This window comes from Pezoporus occidentalis, unplaced genomic scaffold (assembly GCF_034315485.1).
Source record: "Pezoporus occidentalis ecotype Australia unplaced genomic scaffold, CSIRO_AGI_Poc_V1 ctg33, whole genome shotgun sequence".
Taxonomy (NCBI): domain Eukaryota; kingdom Metazoa; phylum Chordata; class Aves; order Psittaciformes; family Psittacidae; genus Pezoporus; species Pezoporus occidentalis.
In genome coordinates, this window is record NW_026915268.1 from 5304445 (window position 1) to 5318203 (window position 13759).

A 13759-nucleotide genomic window follows, 5' to 3' on the forward strand; every position below is an offset into this window, starting at 1 on the left:
CAGGAAACCATTGAGGCTGCTGTGTATTTACCAGTTTCCAGTGATACTTTGGTAGTTTCTGTAACATGGATTTGATACTTGCCCTGAACCTGCAAACGTCTCCCTTCAGAGAGGTGCTACTGGAGATGGTGGGAGTAAAGAAGATGCTCAGCTGAATGATGGAGAAGACAAACTTTAAATGTAGGAGGAGAAGGTGCAAGGCATGGGAGGTATTTTGGGTGTCAATCTGCTAATGTCAGGCAGTCCTAAAAGCAAGCATGAAAAAACTGGAGGCAGACTAGAGGGAATGAACACCAAGCAGAAGTGAGGTACCGGCAGTGCAAACATTCCCAGTGGAATGACTCCTGCAATTTCAGTAAATCCCCTGATTGGCCTCCGGTTACTGTTAGATGGACTAACTTCCCTGTCCTGGGTCACAACCATTTTCTTATATCCCAGCACTGTGCAGAGGCTGCCAAACCAAGGGATGAGCGAGCAGTGACACCTGATGAGGGCCCTGTCTCCTTGGCACCATTCCTGGGTAGGGTCACCAGGTGTTATCTTGCCAGAATAAGGAGTGGGACCATTTGGAACTTAGTAAAAGGTTTCCAGAGAGGAAACTATGGAGGAAAAGTGCACAGCATAATTCAATAGCGTCTCCAGGCAGCTCTGCTGAGCCAGCTGTGTGCTTCTGGAGAAGCCACCTTTCACATCAGATCAGTGCTTGGGAGCTGCTGTCCAGGGAGGCAGTTGTTGAGCCACATCTGTGTCTTCAATGCCGATGCAATGGAAAAAGGTGTTTTGGAAATCGTGTCCTGAACTCGTGTGTGCTGCTCGGCAGTTGCCATGTTTTACCCTAGAGGGAGTTGCTTTTCTGCAGTGGGAGCAGGGATCTGTGTGTTCCTTGGATGAAGTCAGGGGACCAGGATGAAAGGAGCTACCAGGGTAAACATCGGATCACTGCTGCGGTGCTGCCGGTGCAGATGTTTATTTCTCTTATGGGGAGATTGGTCTCTGATCTTCTGTCTCCTCCTGACAGCGGTGTTTTTGTGGGTATCACTTGGGTTTCCCATGTCTTGTGCTTTTGCTTCTGTTTTTACGGAGGTCCCAGCTGGGCTGGTATCAAGAAGAGGAGCCGGAGATGTCACCTGGGAGATGATGGGCCCGTGCTTTAAAACCAGCACTGTAAATCCTAGGGCTGAATGACTGCCTTTTCCCAGGGTTTGGAAAACGCCTGACTGGTTTCAGTGGAGTGGGCTTGGGGTTTCTGCTCTGCCCCGGTGCCGTGGCCAAACGGGTCTGCAGCTGGAGCATCTGCCCTGGGAGGAAGCTGCTGCTGTGGAGGGAAGGAGAGAAACGCTCCGGAGTGCTCTGAACCTGGCAGGTTTTCCAGTGATCGGGCTCAGGTCTCATTTGAAGAGACCAACAAATTGCTGGGAAGTATTTTTAGTGGGGTGCTGCAGCTTTCTTCCCAAGAGCACCCCGCTGGGACAACTGCCCTGGTCTCTGCTGCGACCCAGCTGGGGTGGCCAGGCTGGGCTCCTCCACCACTGTGTGTGAAACAGGGTAATGGGGACGAGCCATGGGCTCAGCCGTACCCCACAACGAGTGGGGCAGGGGAGGGGGAGCCCCTCACCCTTGTTTGTCACCCTTGCAGGTCTCCCTGTGCTTTGTGCAAAGGCTTTTACATTGTTCTAGGAGCATGTTGGAGGATGCTGCTGGGTCTGCTTTGAAAGGGGTGTACTCTGCAGCTCACTGTGCAGAGGATGTGAGTTCACACACAGGTTACTGTGCTGCTGCCTGGTCCAGGACCAGGCTTGCTCTTCATATGTTTTGGGTTGGAGAGACTTTACAGTTTCCTCTGGAGGTTTTGTTTCTTGAATGCCTGTTTCAGCTGCTCAAAAACTAATCAACAACTACTTACAGCCATTTCAATTGCTGAATGGTTTTAATTCCTGTGCATCAGGGCAGTTTGTTTCAGAAGGAGCATTTTCCCCATTGAGAAAAGCTATTTGGTTAAGGAGGCAGAGACAATTGCAGCATGCTGAACTCCCTGAATCCGACTGCTGGCTTTGTGATCCATGGTCCCAGAGAGGTTGGTTGGGGCTGTTCTCTTTGAAGCAATACCTGTGCTGCGAGGAGGGACGCAGGCATGGAACTACTTCTGAAAACTGCTTATGTCCTGGTGCTGGCAGAGGGAGTCGTGCCGGGGGCACGAAGCCATGCAGGGATCCTGGGCCACGCATGGCCCCAGTGAAGCCTGAAGGATGTTGCCACTGGTCAGCAGAGCACATGGGGAATTAATGAATATTGAAACCTCCCCCTGAGCAGGGAGTGCACCCCTCGGGAATGGGGCAGTTATTTTAGGCTTTTTACCCTCGTTGAACTCGATGGTGTCAGAAATAACTATGGTGAAGCGGTAACTATGGGAGCGTAGCTCTTCCCCAGCAAAACCACTTGGGGAGAAGCCATGGCAGGAGATTTCAGCCATAACGGGGAGTATTTTGGAAAGCTTAGGCTTATGGAAGCAGTGATTTTTGTAGCTCAGGACTGTTGTGAAAGCAATTGTAGTGTAACATATCCTCCAGAGCCGACCCTGTCTTCTCCCCGTGGGTTACGTGTCTCGGGATGGGTTTGATCTGTGTGGTAGGACGTGTCCAGAGCAATGTACAGTTCGGTCTCAGTCCTGGGGAGATACGAGGGTTTCTGCTGGCACCAAGGTTTGGGTTGCTGTGATCACAAGCTGTCCGTGTGGTTACGAGGCGATGCTGTTCAGGCAGTATCTGGCACCAAAGAGGATGAGACCTGAGCCAGGGTTGGGAAGTGGCAGATGGGGCAGTGCCTGGAGGGGATGTGGGGGCTTCATCCTGTCCCTGGATGTCCATGATCTCAGGTGAGTGGCAGAGCTAAATGAGCTGTTGGGTGACACATGATCAGCTTATTCCTACATTTCTTCCAGTAAAATTAGTGCAGAAGTAAACGGAACATTGTACATTTTGGAGAAGCAGGTGCTGAACATGGGAACAAATTTGGAGCCCTGAAACCCAGACTGTCCTGCTTCTGTCTGGGAGTTTATTTACAGCTATGGCATTAACCCTTGCAAATTCCTGCAGCCCAGGCTGCACAAAGATGCCCCATGGAAGCCTAAGGTGACCTCATGAACACCATGGAACTGTATTTCAGTAAGCAAGGGAGGAATCTGTTTGTTGAGCTGTTTGGTTTTAGTTAAATATCCTCTTTTTTTTTTTTCCTCTAACTTCTCTTTTTGAAACTCTCTTTATTCTGGAATCATTATGCTATTTCCTAAAAATATGGTTTCACTAAGATAGAGTTGAATATTCTGAAATGGATAAGCAGTGGATCTTGTGGGACAGAGGTGTAGCACTCAAACAAAGCTAACTGCTTTGCATGAGCGTGGGCTCCAAGTCTCCCTGCATCCGTATCTCTTCCTGAGACACAGTCAGATAGATAAACAGCAACTTTGAGTCAGGATTGCTGAGGTCAGCTTGAACTGGTGTCATGGATGTCCCATGAGACGTTTTAAAGCTCTGCCCAGATGTTGTGTCCCAGTTTGGGAACAGCAGAAAGTCCAACCACAGTTAAGGGACACGTGCATTTCAGCGCGTCCATCTGCTACATGGAGGATCTCAGTTTTCCCCCTGAGATCTCAGTCAACGGATGGTGGTCAGCCAATGGCTGGAGCTGCAGAACCAAGCACCCGCAGACCCCTTTGAGTGCGTGAGGACATGCAGCGACCCTTCAAAATGATCCTGGGGGAAATGAGGTGCCAACGCTGGAGTGGTCACATCTGCGTGGTGTCGGGTCGGACCTTCCTTCCAGCTCTGACCTCCCTCACAAGCCCTGGCAGCAGCTTTGGAAGGCAGCGTTTTGCCAGTCACAGTGGAAGTCAGAAGGACCACCCAGTTCTGATAAGGGCAATTGAGAAAGGAAGGGGAAGATTGTGAAAAGAGGGGCAAAGGGGCACAAAGGGAAGAAAAAAACCCCACTGCTGAACAAAAATGAAGATCAAGACCGCTGTTAAACACGCTGCCTGCGAGGGAGGTCTCCACCGTGCCTTTTCTAATCTAGAGCCAGCAAGGATTGTATTAACAGCTTCAACGCAATGGAACAAATTAATCCCTGATGTAATTGAAATCGGTGAGGTCTCACAATAGGTGAGTTTGACCCAGTGGGATAGAAATAGAACAAGTATTGGAATGAAGGAGTGAAATGAAGTCACACTGTTCAGCCATTGGTATTTCATTCCTAGAAACAAAGGCCAGACAAATGCAGAGAATACATGGCTCTGCTGGGCATGGTTGAAAGCTGCTCAATAATATCAAGCTTTGAAGGGGTATTTCTGTGTGGAGAGGAAGTATATAGCAGAGATATAACAAGCATTAAGAAGAAAGACAAAGAAAGAAAGGAAGAAAGAAAAAGCCCTGCTTGCTTGTTGCCTGATTGATAGCTGTGGTAACAAATGCCAGCCCTGAGTTTAAAAATAACAACATATCACAACTGGAGAAAAATACGAAAAATAGTTAAAGTCTGAACTGTATTTCTGGAGAATCAAAACTGTCAAGAGCTCATGGCAAGAGGGAGCATCCTGCAGATACCCCTGCATTGGAGATGCATGGGGCTGGTTTGCTTTGGTTAGTACAGGTAGCAGGAGCTCATCCCATGGGGAGATGGTGCCTTATGGCACTGGGAGGTGGCTCGTCTTGGCTGCTACATCCCTGCTGCACCAGGGCACAACGCAGGCTCCTGTGGGAGGAAGGTGATGGCACAGGGGTGGGCTCCCCTTGCTGCTCTCACTCGTGGTAATTGTATTAATAACGTGACCTGGGGGCTGCAGCCAGTGACCTTGCTCTGAATCAGTGAGAAGGGGCAGATGCAGGTGGAGATGTGGTGGACAGGGTGTTGGAGCTGCTCAGGAGAGCTGCACTGCAGCACCTCAGCATCATGCTCGTGCTGGGCTCTGCACCGGCTGGAGCACTCACTGCATGCGCCTGCATGTGAGCATGGCTGGGCCTTTAAAAGTCATTAATGAAGGCTGAAACCCTGCTCTTCCCCAGACTGAGCCGTTTCCCAGGGTGGAACAAGTTTAAAATGTCACCATCTCACAAACGGTGTGTTTTCACAGTCCTGGCTATGGCTCACTCCATCATCAAAAGGAGAAATTGGGTTTTCTCGAAGGCGGCATCATCTTTCTCTAGAAAATGGCCAAATACTGACTGATGGGCCATAAAACATTCGTTTCCTCAAGCTCTCAGGTTCCAGGTTTTTGGCACTTGCTCCCGTCTTCCTTGTGGTTTCATACCAGGCTCAGTAACGCTGCTGTCTGCCATCCGAGGGTTGATGGACTTGTTGCGTTAGGGGAGCTGGATAGCAGTGGTACCTGGCTTGGAAAGCTGGTGGGATCTCGAGGAGGTGCTGGGCAGTTTAACTGAGCACTAGCTGTATTCCACAGGGGTTTCAGAGGGAATAGAGGTCTAGGGCTGCCCAAGGAGGTTTAATGTATGGCCTCTCTGAATGCAGCAGGCAGCTCTCTGGACAAGAGGAGGCTTCGCTTGCAGAGCAGCTTTTGGATCCAAGTATGTGTCACCTCGCTGAGCTGTATGTCCCCTTTTCCAAGCCCTGGAAATGGTCTTCTCTTTGGGTCTTGTTTAACATTTCTGAAATCCAAAGGGATGGGCAGGCTCGACCCCCTCATCACCCCGTTTCCTTCTTTCCAGCTCCATCCCTACACGCACTTCACTTAGAGTGCATTAAACAAAGAGCAAACATCCTTGAATTTCACATACTGCAGCAACTTGAAAGAGCTCAAGCCAAAGAAGTGAGTGGTTCAGTTTCAGAGCATATCTGTGCAGGAGTGTGGGGAGCTCTGGGTTTCTCTCCAGGATGGGCTGATGTCTCCATGCCAAGGCACAGCTTGGCACCCATCCTTGGTGTGGGCAGGAGCAACTCTGCGATGAGGGCAGATGCAAGAGGGGAGGTGGAGGTGGTCTGGTGCTTGGCTTTCTTTCTTTCCCAGCATGGTGAAACGGATGTTGGGAAGAGAGCAGAGAAAGGAAATAGCCTGAATGCATTGCAAGGAAAAGCACACAGAGGAAAAGTATTCAAGCTGAAAGACATTGTTGGTACATGAACAAATGAAGGTAAACTAGATGTAAATATATGAGGTAGAAAATTAGGGAAGTGTTTCTGAAACAGTCTTTTTCTAAGGAAGCAAAGACAAAAGGTGGTTCATGACTCAATTTATGAATGGGCTATAAAGTGCTACAGCTCTCATGGAGCAAGATCTTTTGGCATCTGGGTTTTAAATAGGACATTTGTGCTTCTCTGATGAAATATTTTTTCCCACTGAAAAAAAAAACCAACCCAAACGCCCCAAACCCCAAAAAGCATTTAAAGTGAAACACTTCATAAATGCTGTTTATGGAGTCTCAGGCCTACATCGTTTTGAAGAACTGCTTCCATGGAGCACCCACTGCATTGCCCTTTCTCACAGTGCATCCTGGAGGATACAGAGTCATCATCCAAGGTGTTGCTTCCCAAGGACTGAGAGTGCAACTTAGCTTTTTGGATATTTATTTTTTAAGAAAAGAAAAAACAGTTTCTGTTGATTGCAAGAAGAAACAAACCCCAAAGAAAAGGTCTAAGTTCTGTTATTTCAAAAGGCTTAGTTACACTTGTGCAGTTCTGGCACTGCCATGCCATAGACTCTCTCCAGTTGGATGCACAGAGATTCATTCCAAAGTGCCCTCTCCCTTCTCTCCAGGTTCCTGCTGTGCATCTGAATATGGAGGCACTTTGTGTTAGGTACATTTCCAAATGTGCTTCTGAGCCCAAAGAAGTGAATACGTCAGAGCAGTGTGCATACACTTTAATCTGGCTTCGAACTCGGCTCTGTAACCTGAACGTAACAGTATCCTGGCAATGGATTGACTTTGCAGTTAAGAGGAGGAAAAAGCAGCAAGTAAGGAATGCATTGTGTTTCACAGTATGTCGAGGATGGCTGTCATGGTGAGCTAGCAAATCCTGCTGTAATTGGCATAGAGGAATTTTGCCAAAGTCATGGAAGCAAAGTGGTTTGTTACTTGCCTTTGCGGACTTGAGAGAGATCTGTCTTGGATATCCTCTTGTTGACCTTATTGAGTTAACTTTCATGTGTTTAGAAGGTCATGGAGAAAATCATTAATATTAGGTTGATTTGATGGCTGAAAGGTAATAAGTATTTCCTGCTTATCAGATGGGGTTTGAAAGGACTTTGAATAGCTTGATTTGTTTATCTTATGCAATTGTTACGGCCCTCAGCGAGAGGGATTTTGTATTCCGAGTTCAGTTTGGGGAATGACATATGGTTTGCTCTCTGATGAGGCTTGGAGGCTCTGTAGGATAAATAGCAAAAAAATCAGGAAATTCTGAAGTCCAGCTCCCAGCTAACTTGGCCATGCTGTGGGCCTTGGACATCTCATGCTGTAACGCTTTATGACATGAACAATAACAGATTAACATCCCCTTTTACTGGAAAACTTAAAATAGAAGAGTTGAAGTGCTTAGAGGCGGGTTGGATGGAAAGCCAAATCCCATAAACGTGGCTTGGCACCATGAGGGTTTCATTGACCTTGGCGAGGTGTGATTGCTTTCCGTTCACAACAAGGCATCGGTGTTTGCAGAGATGTGGCACAAGCTTGGGTAGGACTAACATCGCAGTGCTGCTGTCAGAGGCTTTGCTGTTCTTGAGCGTTTCTTGGATTACTTAATGGTGAAGCCTTAGGCTGCATCAGCAAAATGGTCTTTCCCTTGCTCTCCACCTGGGATTGCACAAATAGCAGAGTTGTTCTTTAAGATGAAGGGTTGCTGTAAAGACGTTTAGAATGAAATCCACTCATTGTTTCAGAATCATTCAGCAAAAAAAAGCACTTGAAAATCTTCCAGTATGGACTGTGTCTGAAGACAGATGTCATTTCTGGTTTCTGTGGCTGTTTGGAAAGGAGGTAGGACTAAATGCTCCTACTTTGGATGATTGGGCAAGTACAACAGGGGGATGGGAGAGCTGTTTCTTCTCAGGAGTGAGGCATTTCTGATGCTTTAGCTGCTTGAGGTGCTGGTTGTTTTTAAAAGGGGTTTTGTTTGCTCCCTTGCCTAGATCTGTATTGACACCTGTATATGTATGATGTCTGTGCAGCTGTATGTTATCACTGAAGGACATAGTGACAAATAAGTAAAAGGATGAGGAACTGATTGGAAATGAAAAAAGCGCAAAAATAAAAATGAAACCAAATTTGATGCTCTGTTTTAACAATTGGGATTTTGCAAACCATAAACTGCTGGCAAAGAATGAGATGGAGTTACATGAGACCTACTATCCTGAGATGCGGAAGTTGTCCTGCATAGAGGGTGACCCATACCAGTTGGATATATTTGCAAAATAGTCCACAGTATAACCCCAAATCCCACCAAAATGCTGGAGGAGATAGGGTGATGCAGGAAATCCTTTTCCTATCCCTGGGGAGCATCCCACAGGGTGTGTTGCTGGTTCGGAGCTAGAAGGTGCAAGCTGCTGTTCATGTCAGGGACCTGTTGTGCTGAACTCTGGATCCAGGATCTTTAGGTTTTGCTATGTCCAGTATGGACGTGTGGATGATCAGAATGAAAGGAAAAAAAACCCCAGGTTGTCATTTTGTGTATCATGTTTTTGTATGCAGTAATAATATATTAATAGTGAGAAAAAAGAGATTTCCTATTACTTTGGTGAACAGAAGTGGAAGCCTTGAAGTTTTCACGTGGGAATGGGACTAAAGACATCTCTGCATTCGTTTTTGTGTGGTTGTGATTGTTATGGAAATGCATTTGGGGGTGGAACGACTTGGTTTTAGGTGACCTTCTTCAGTGAGTGTTACCAAAGGAGGCATATGTTACCAATTTTTCTTGAGATTTATGAAAGAGAGTCTCTCTTATGGTATATACAACTGGACTTTCTTATCTCAGCAAAGTTAACTGCTTGAGGGAATATACTCCTTAGGGTAGGGATACTGTGAGAATGGATTTCAACGATGATCAAATAGGTTTTATCTCATGAAATCGACACTGCATGAAATTTTATTTTAGAGTATTGATGCTCTGCTGTGGGCCAGATGCAGCCCAGGCTGCACCACCTTGGCCACACTCCAGCAGAGCATCCTGTTTCAGCAGAGTGGTTAAGTCTGAGCTTATCTTTAAGCAGCAGCTAAATCCTGGTGGTTTCACTGCTGCTCTGGACCAAGGGACGGGTCAGCTGCAAGAGCCTGTAGCACGCTGCCCTTCAGGATTTCTTTCCCTGGGTTAGAGCTGGGCCTGTTGCTGGGGAAGTGATGGAGCGGTACACGCTTGGGCTGACTTTATTTGTGGGGTTTGTGCTCCCTCTGATCCCTGCATATCCAATTACTGCTGGGCTTGGACAAGGTGCTGGGGTTGTATGCGATGCTGCCTGGGCAGGAGGAGATGTCATTCCTCTGGGCTGCAGTGTGCCCTGCTTGAGCAGGTAGGACATGTTTAATTAGCTGATTTGGGGCAGGAGACCTGTGCCAAATGCGTGCAGGCATGTTTGTGCCATGCTGGGAGCAGATCACAGTACAGGATGGCTCCATGGGTGCTGCAAGGTCCACCCGAGCACTGCGGCTGGGGCCTCTGTGGTGTGAGTGCTCAAGAGACAACTAAAATAGAGAATTAAAACATGTTTTGGAAAACAGATTGCCTGTTCTGTTTGAAGTTTCCAGGAAAGCAAAGCAACCTGCCCTTCCCCCCGCTTCAGATCCCACCTGTTTTGTCTTTTTTTTTCCCTTTCCTAGAAAAATGTGAAATTCATTAACATGTGGTGAAAGCAATGTAGCGACGTCATCTTGATTTAAAATCTGTTTTAAATCTTAAAATGATGGAGCCAGAATCTTAACTGCAAATAGCCTTGCTTTTGTGGGTACGAGGCAGGCTGTCAACGTTTTACTTGAACATCTCTGCTTTTAGTAGTTTAGCATCCTTTGCAATAATATAGTTTGAAAAGAAAGCGAGAAAATCTGTAGAAAGAAGAAATTAATATTATTCATGTCTAAAGCTGAGTCCTTGCTGTGCTCAGACACAGCCGCGGTGCCTGGGGAGAGGAAGGCAAGCAGAGCTTGGCTTAGGGACAGGGATGAGCTTGGTGGGCATCCCACGGTGCCCTCCTGCAGGTACCAAGGCTGCTTTTCCACATGCATCCTCAGTGTTGGGCCGCAGCTTCTGGGTGCCCTGAGAGGGGCACCCCGTGGTTTTCTGAGAGGGGAAGTATCACTCCCATTAATTGTGCAGTTCTTGTCTGTCACCTCTGTCATCACCTCCAATGTCTGGTTAGACCCTGAATTTCCTTTTCTCAGCCCATGCGTTTAGCTCCTGCAGTCTCCTCCTGACTTCTGACCATAAAATGGGAGAGTTAAATCTCTTTCCCTTCTAGGACTTGGGATTCAAATAGCATAATCCCAGCATTTCATAAAGGCAGCAACATCCCTGTGAACCTCATTGCTGTTGCCGCTGTGTTGAATATAATGTTTTTGTTTGGGTTGCTTAGTGAAGGTCGGGTGCTAAGCAGCACTGCCTGCCCAGAGTTTTCCTCCTGCTGCTGATCTGTGTGTCTACTCGATAACTGGAAACGCTAAAAAGTTCTGTTTGAGGTTTTGACTTTCAGGGAGTATTTGGCTTCAGGATATTTGCCGGTATGGTATGAGATGACATATGCAGGAGACTGAAGTGGGGTTGTTTTGTGTGCTGTGGCCACTTGCTCTTATGTGTTTTAGCCTGGAACAGACCTGAATGAGGATTTATTGACCGTTTCTCATTTGTATTGCCGGCTCCATCCTCGCACCAATATATCAGAATACTAGGTTGGGAGGACAAGTGTGCTGTAATGGGAATACGTTAGGAGGAGAAGTAGTAACCCTGCTAGGAGTAAATGCTGGTACTCTGCCAGTCCCAAAGCTAGGCGTCATTAAATTCCCATGTGATTCTTATTTTATGGTGGGTTTTGTCTCTTACATGCAAGTGGTACCCCGCTTTATAGCTTACCAACAATGGATAGACTTTGACTGGTCTTTGTCTTGGTCAAATTAAATATTGCCTATCGTGTGGTGTGTGTGCCACTCAATAATCTTTTGCTTTTGGTTTCCAATTGATTTATTGTCCTGTGAAGGGGGTCTGCCACCAAAATATTGTCCATCTGGGAGTTTGGAGTTGGCAGCATGGATGTTGTGGTGCAGATGCCTGTGGGGACAGATCATGAAACCATTTCTGGGCTTTCATGTTGTTTGGGTGTTAAGTGCTTCTGGGGGTGTGTGCTGCCCAGCGTCCCCTGAGAAGGTCTGGGTTGTCTGGTCCTCTAACCTTGGACAAGGCAGGATGAGTCTCTGGAAGCAAAAGCAGGACTCCTGTTTTGCTGTTTCTTGGGAGCAGTTAAGATAAGAAACAAGATCTCCAGAGAAAGTTTCTGGTAATACTTTAAGGCTGTGTTGAACTAAGGTTAATTTAATCCATTGGCAGAAAAAGGAGATGCAATGGCTCAAGCGAGCAGACCCCTGCTGATACTGGCCTCATGTCTGGACGTGCTGGTTTGGCTCTCACTGGTCCTTGTGGTCTCACCCCAGGCTATGGCCCTGTTGAGGTGGACAGAGGCGTATCCATGGATGGTCACCAGTGAGTTGGCTTCACTGAAAAGCAGAGCTGGCAAAAAGTTATGCAGGAGAGTGCCCATGTACGGATGACACTTTGATTGTAGTAGATTTTATGCCTGTGCAAAGCTAGAGTCCAGTCTGCTAATGTCAGCATAAATAGTTTTTTTTTCCCTTGACTTTGTACCTGCAGTTAATCGGGGAATTAATGCAGCTGGTGAAGGTGAAGCACAAAATCTCTGAAATGGAGTTGTCCATCCCCTTTCTCCCATACGTGACCGTGTATCCTGGTAGAACCTATGCCTATGCAATGGAGAGCCTAATTTACGGCCAGCGTGACTGACCAGGATTAAATCAAAGCAGGACGGAGCAGAAGTTTTTACTCAAGAAAAGCCCTACAATTTGATTGTAAAACCCCAGGTATGGCTTTCTGTAGAGAGCCAGATCTGGTTAGAGTTACATGTTGAGTGCCTCACACTGTAGCTGTCAAGGGAAGGGCAGCCAAATTAGAGTCCTCTTGTGCCATGTGCCTGTCGGCAGGTTGATATGTGATCTTTCTGTCCAAGATGCTTGTTTTGTCTCATGGTCTGTTCTGTTTTCTCCTCTCTCCCCATTCGCTCCCAGATGTTTGCTGCCGAGGAGAATGTAGATTTTCGGATACATGTGGAGAACCAGACGCGAGCGAGGGACGACGTGAGCAGGAAGCAGCTTCGGCTCTATCAGCTCTACAGCAGGACAAGTGGGAAACACATCCAAGTGCTCGGCAGGAGGATCAGTGCCAAAGGAGAAGATGGAGATAAATATGGTAAGAATATTTATTGGGATCCCCCAGCCTGCAGGTCAAAGGCTTTAGTCCTGGATGTTGGGCTGAGAACCTCTTGGGAGAAAAATAAGAAGAGCAATAAAAGAACAGGATAAAAGGGGAAAAAACCTTTCCAGGTTAAGAACATTTGTTGTGTCGGAGCAGGCTGTCAGCCCAGCTCCCAGCTGCAGGCAGTTCCCACAGTCATGTCATGCTCCAATTTATTAGTGTATGATGGTGCTTGAAGGGAAAAATCTTTTTCTGCCCAATGGATGAGCTCGGTGTTGTCAACTGTAATCCATGCATGGTACCCCGGCTGGTGATGGGGGATGTTCTTGCCCCATCAACTCTGAGTTGGGTGAATCTAGTGCTTCAGTAAAGCACTCTCATCTTTCTGGATGGAGGGATATTGGGTTTGAACTGGAATTAAGCAGACGTCGGAACTTTGAGAGTACCCCAGAGCGTAAGTTGAATCTCAGGGCATGTGGATCCTGAAGGAACTTGAATAATTGAACCATTGCCTGGTTCAAGCACCCTGTTCCACTACTCTCAATGGGATTTGCACACAAGCAACATGCTACAAATGCTGCTAGCAGGCTGAATTATGAAAGACCTCTGTAATTCTGGTACGTTTCAGGATGGTTGTGGCAGGGATGCTTTTGCTCAGGTTGGTTGCTGGAAGGATTTTAGGTTTGTTCAGAAAACTGGTTCTTTTTCTCTTATGGCTGTACAGCCTGTGTGTTCACACGTTGCTGCAGAGATGTGTGTGTGTGTGTGCATTAGCTGGCATCATGTTCATGTGAGGCAGTGGTGAGGTGGAGGTGGGCTACGATAATGGCAGGTCAAACTGTGGGAATGGTTGTTCCCTCGGGGAGCTCCAGGCAGGATGAGGTACACAACTGTGCTTGGCATGGGGGCAGCTGCTGCCAGCGTGATGCCACGGGAGGTGACAGCAGAGACAGCACCTGGCTGGTGTGAAATGAACCCCCACGGCTGTTGTGGAGGGTTGTTGTTGTGTGCGGTTACCCCATCTCTCAGAGAAAGCCCTGCCCTGAGGTCTCATCAACTTTGTCTTTTGTCATGCCCAAATTTCCAGATAAAACAGGAGTGGAAAGTGCCACTTGGCTGCTAATTATTGTGTCATTTTATTGCATTCATCCTCTTAAGGTTTGATATGTAAACCAGTCTCTGTGTGCTGGCTGCTGGCTTCCCAGGAAACGCTCCTGCCCACAGTGACTGTCAGGTAACGAGATGTCGTTTTTCCTCTCCATAAAAGAAGGCAGCATTTACAGTGGGGTGCAGC

The 13759-nt window shown here is 47.3% G+C and overlaps 1 protein-coding gene across 1 annotated transcript in view; it reads left to right on the forward strand.

Annotated features, from left to right (window-relative positions):
* FGF18 (fibroblast growth factor 18) overlaps positions 1–13759 on the forward strand; it is a 70901-nt gene that overhangs the window by 15253 nt on the left and 41889 nt on the right. Inside the window, exon 3 of the mRNA XM_062629244.1 lies at positions 12279–12459. Coding sequence (XP_062485228.1) covers positions 12279–12459 — 181 coding nt within the window. The remainder of the gene's footprint in view (positions 1–12278; positions 12460–13759) is intronic.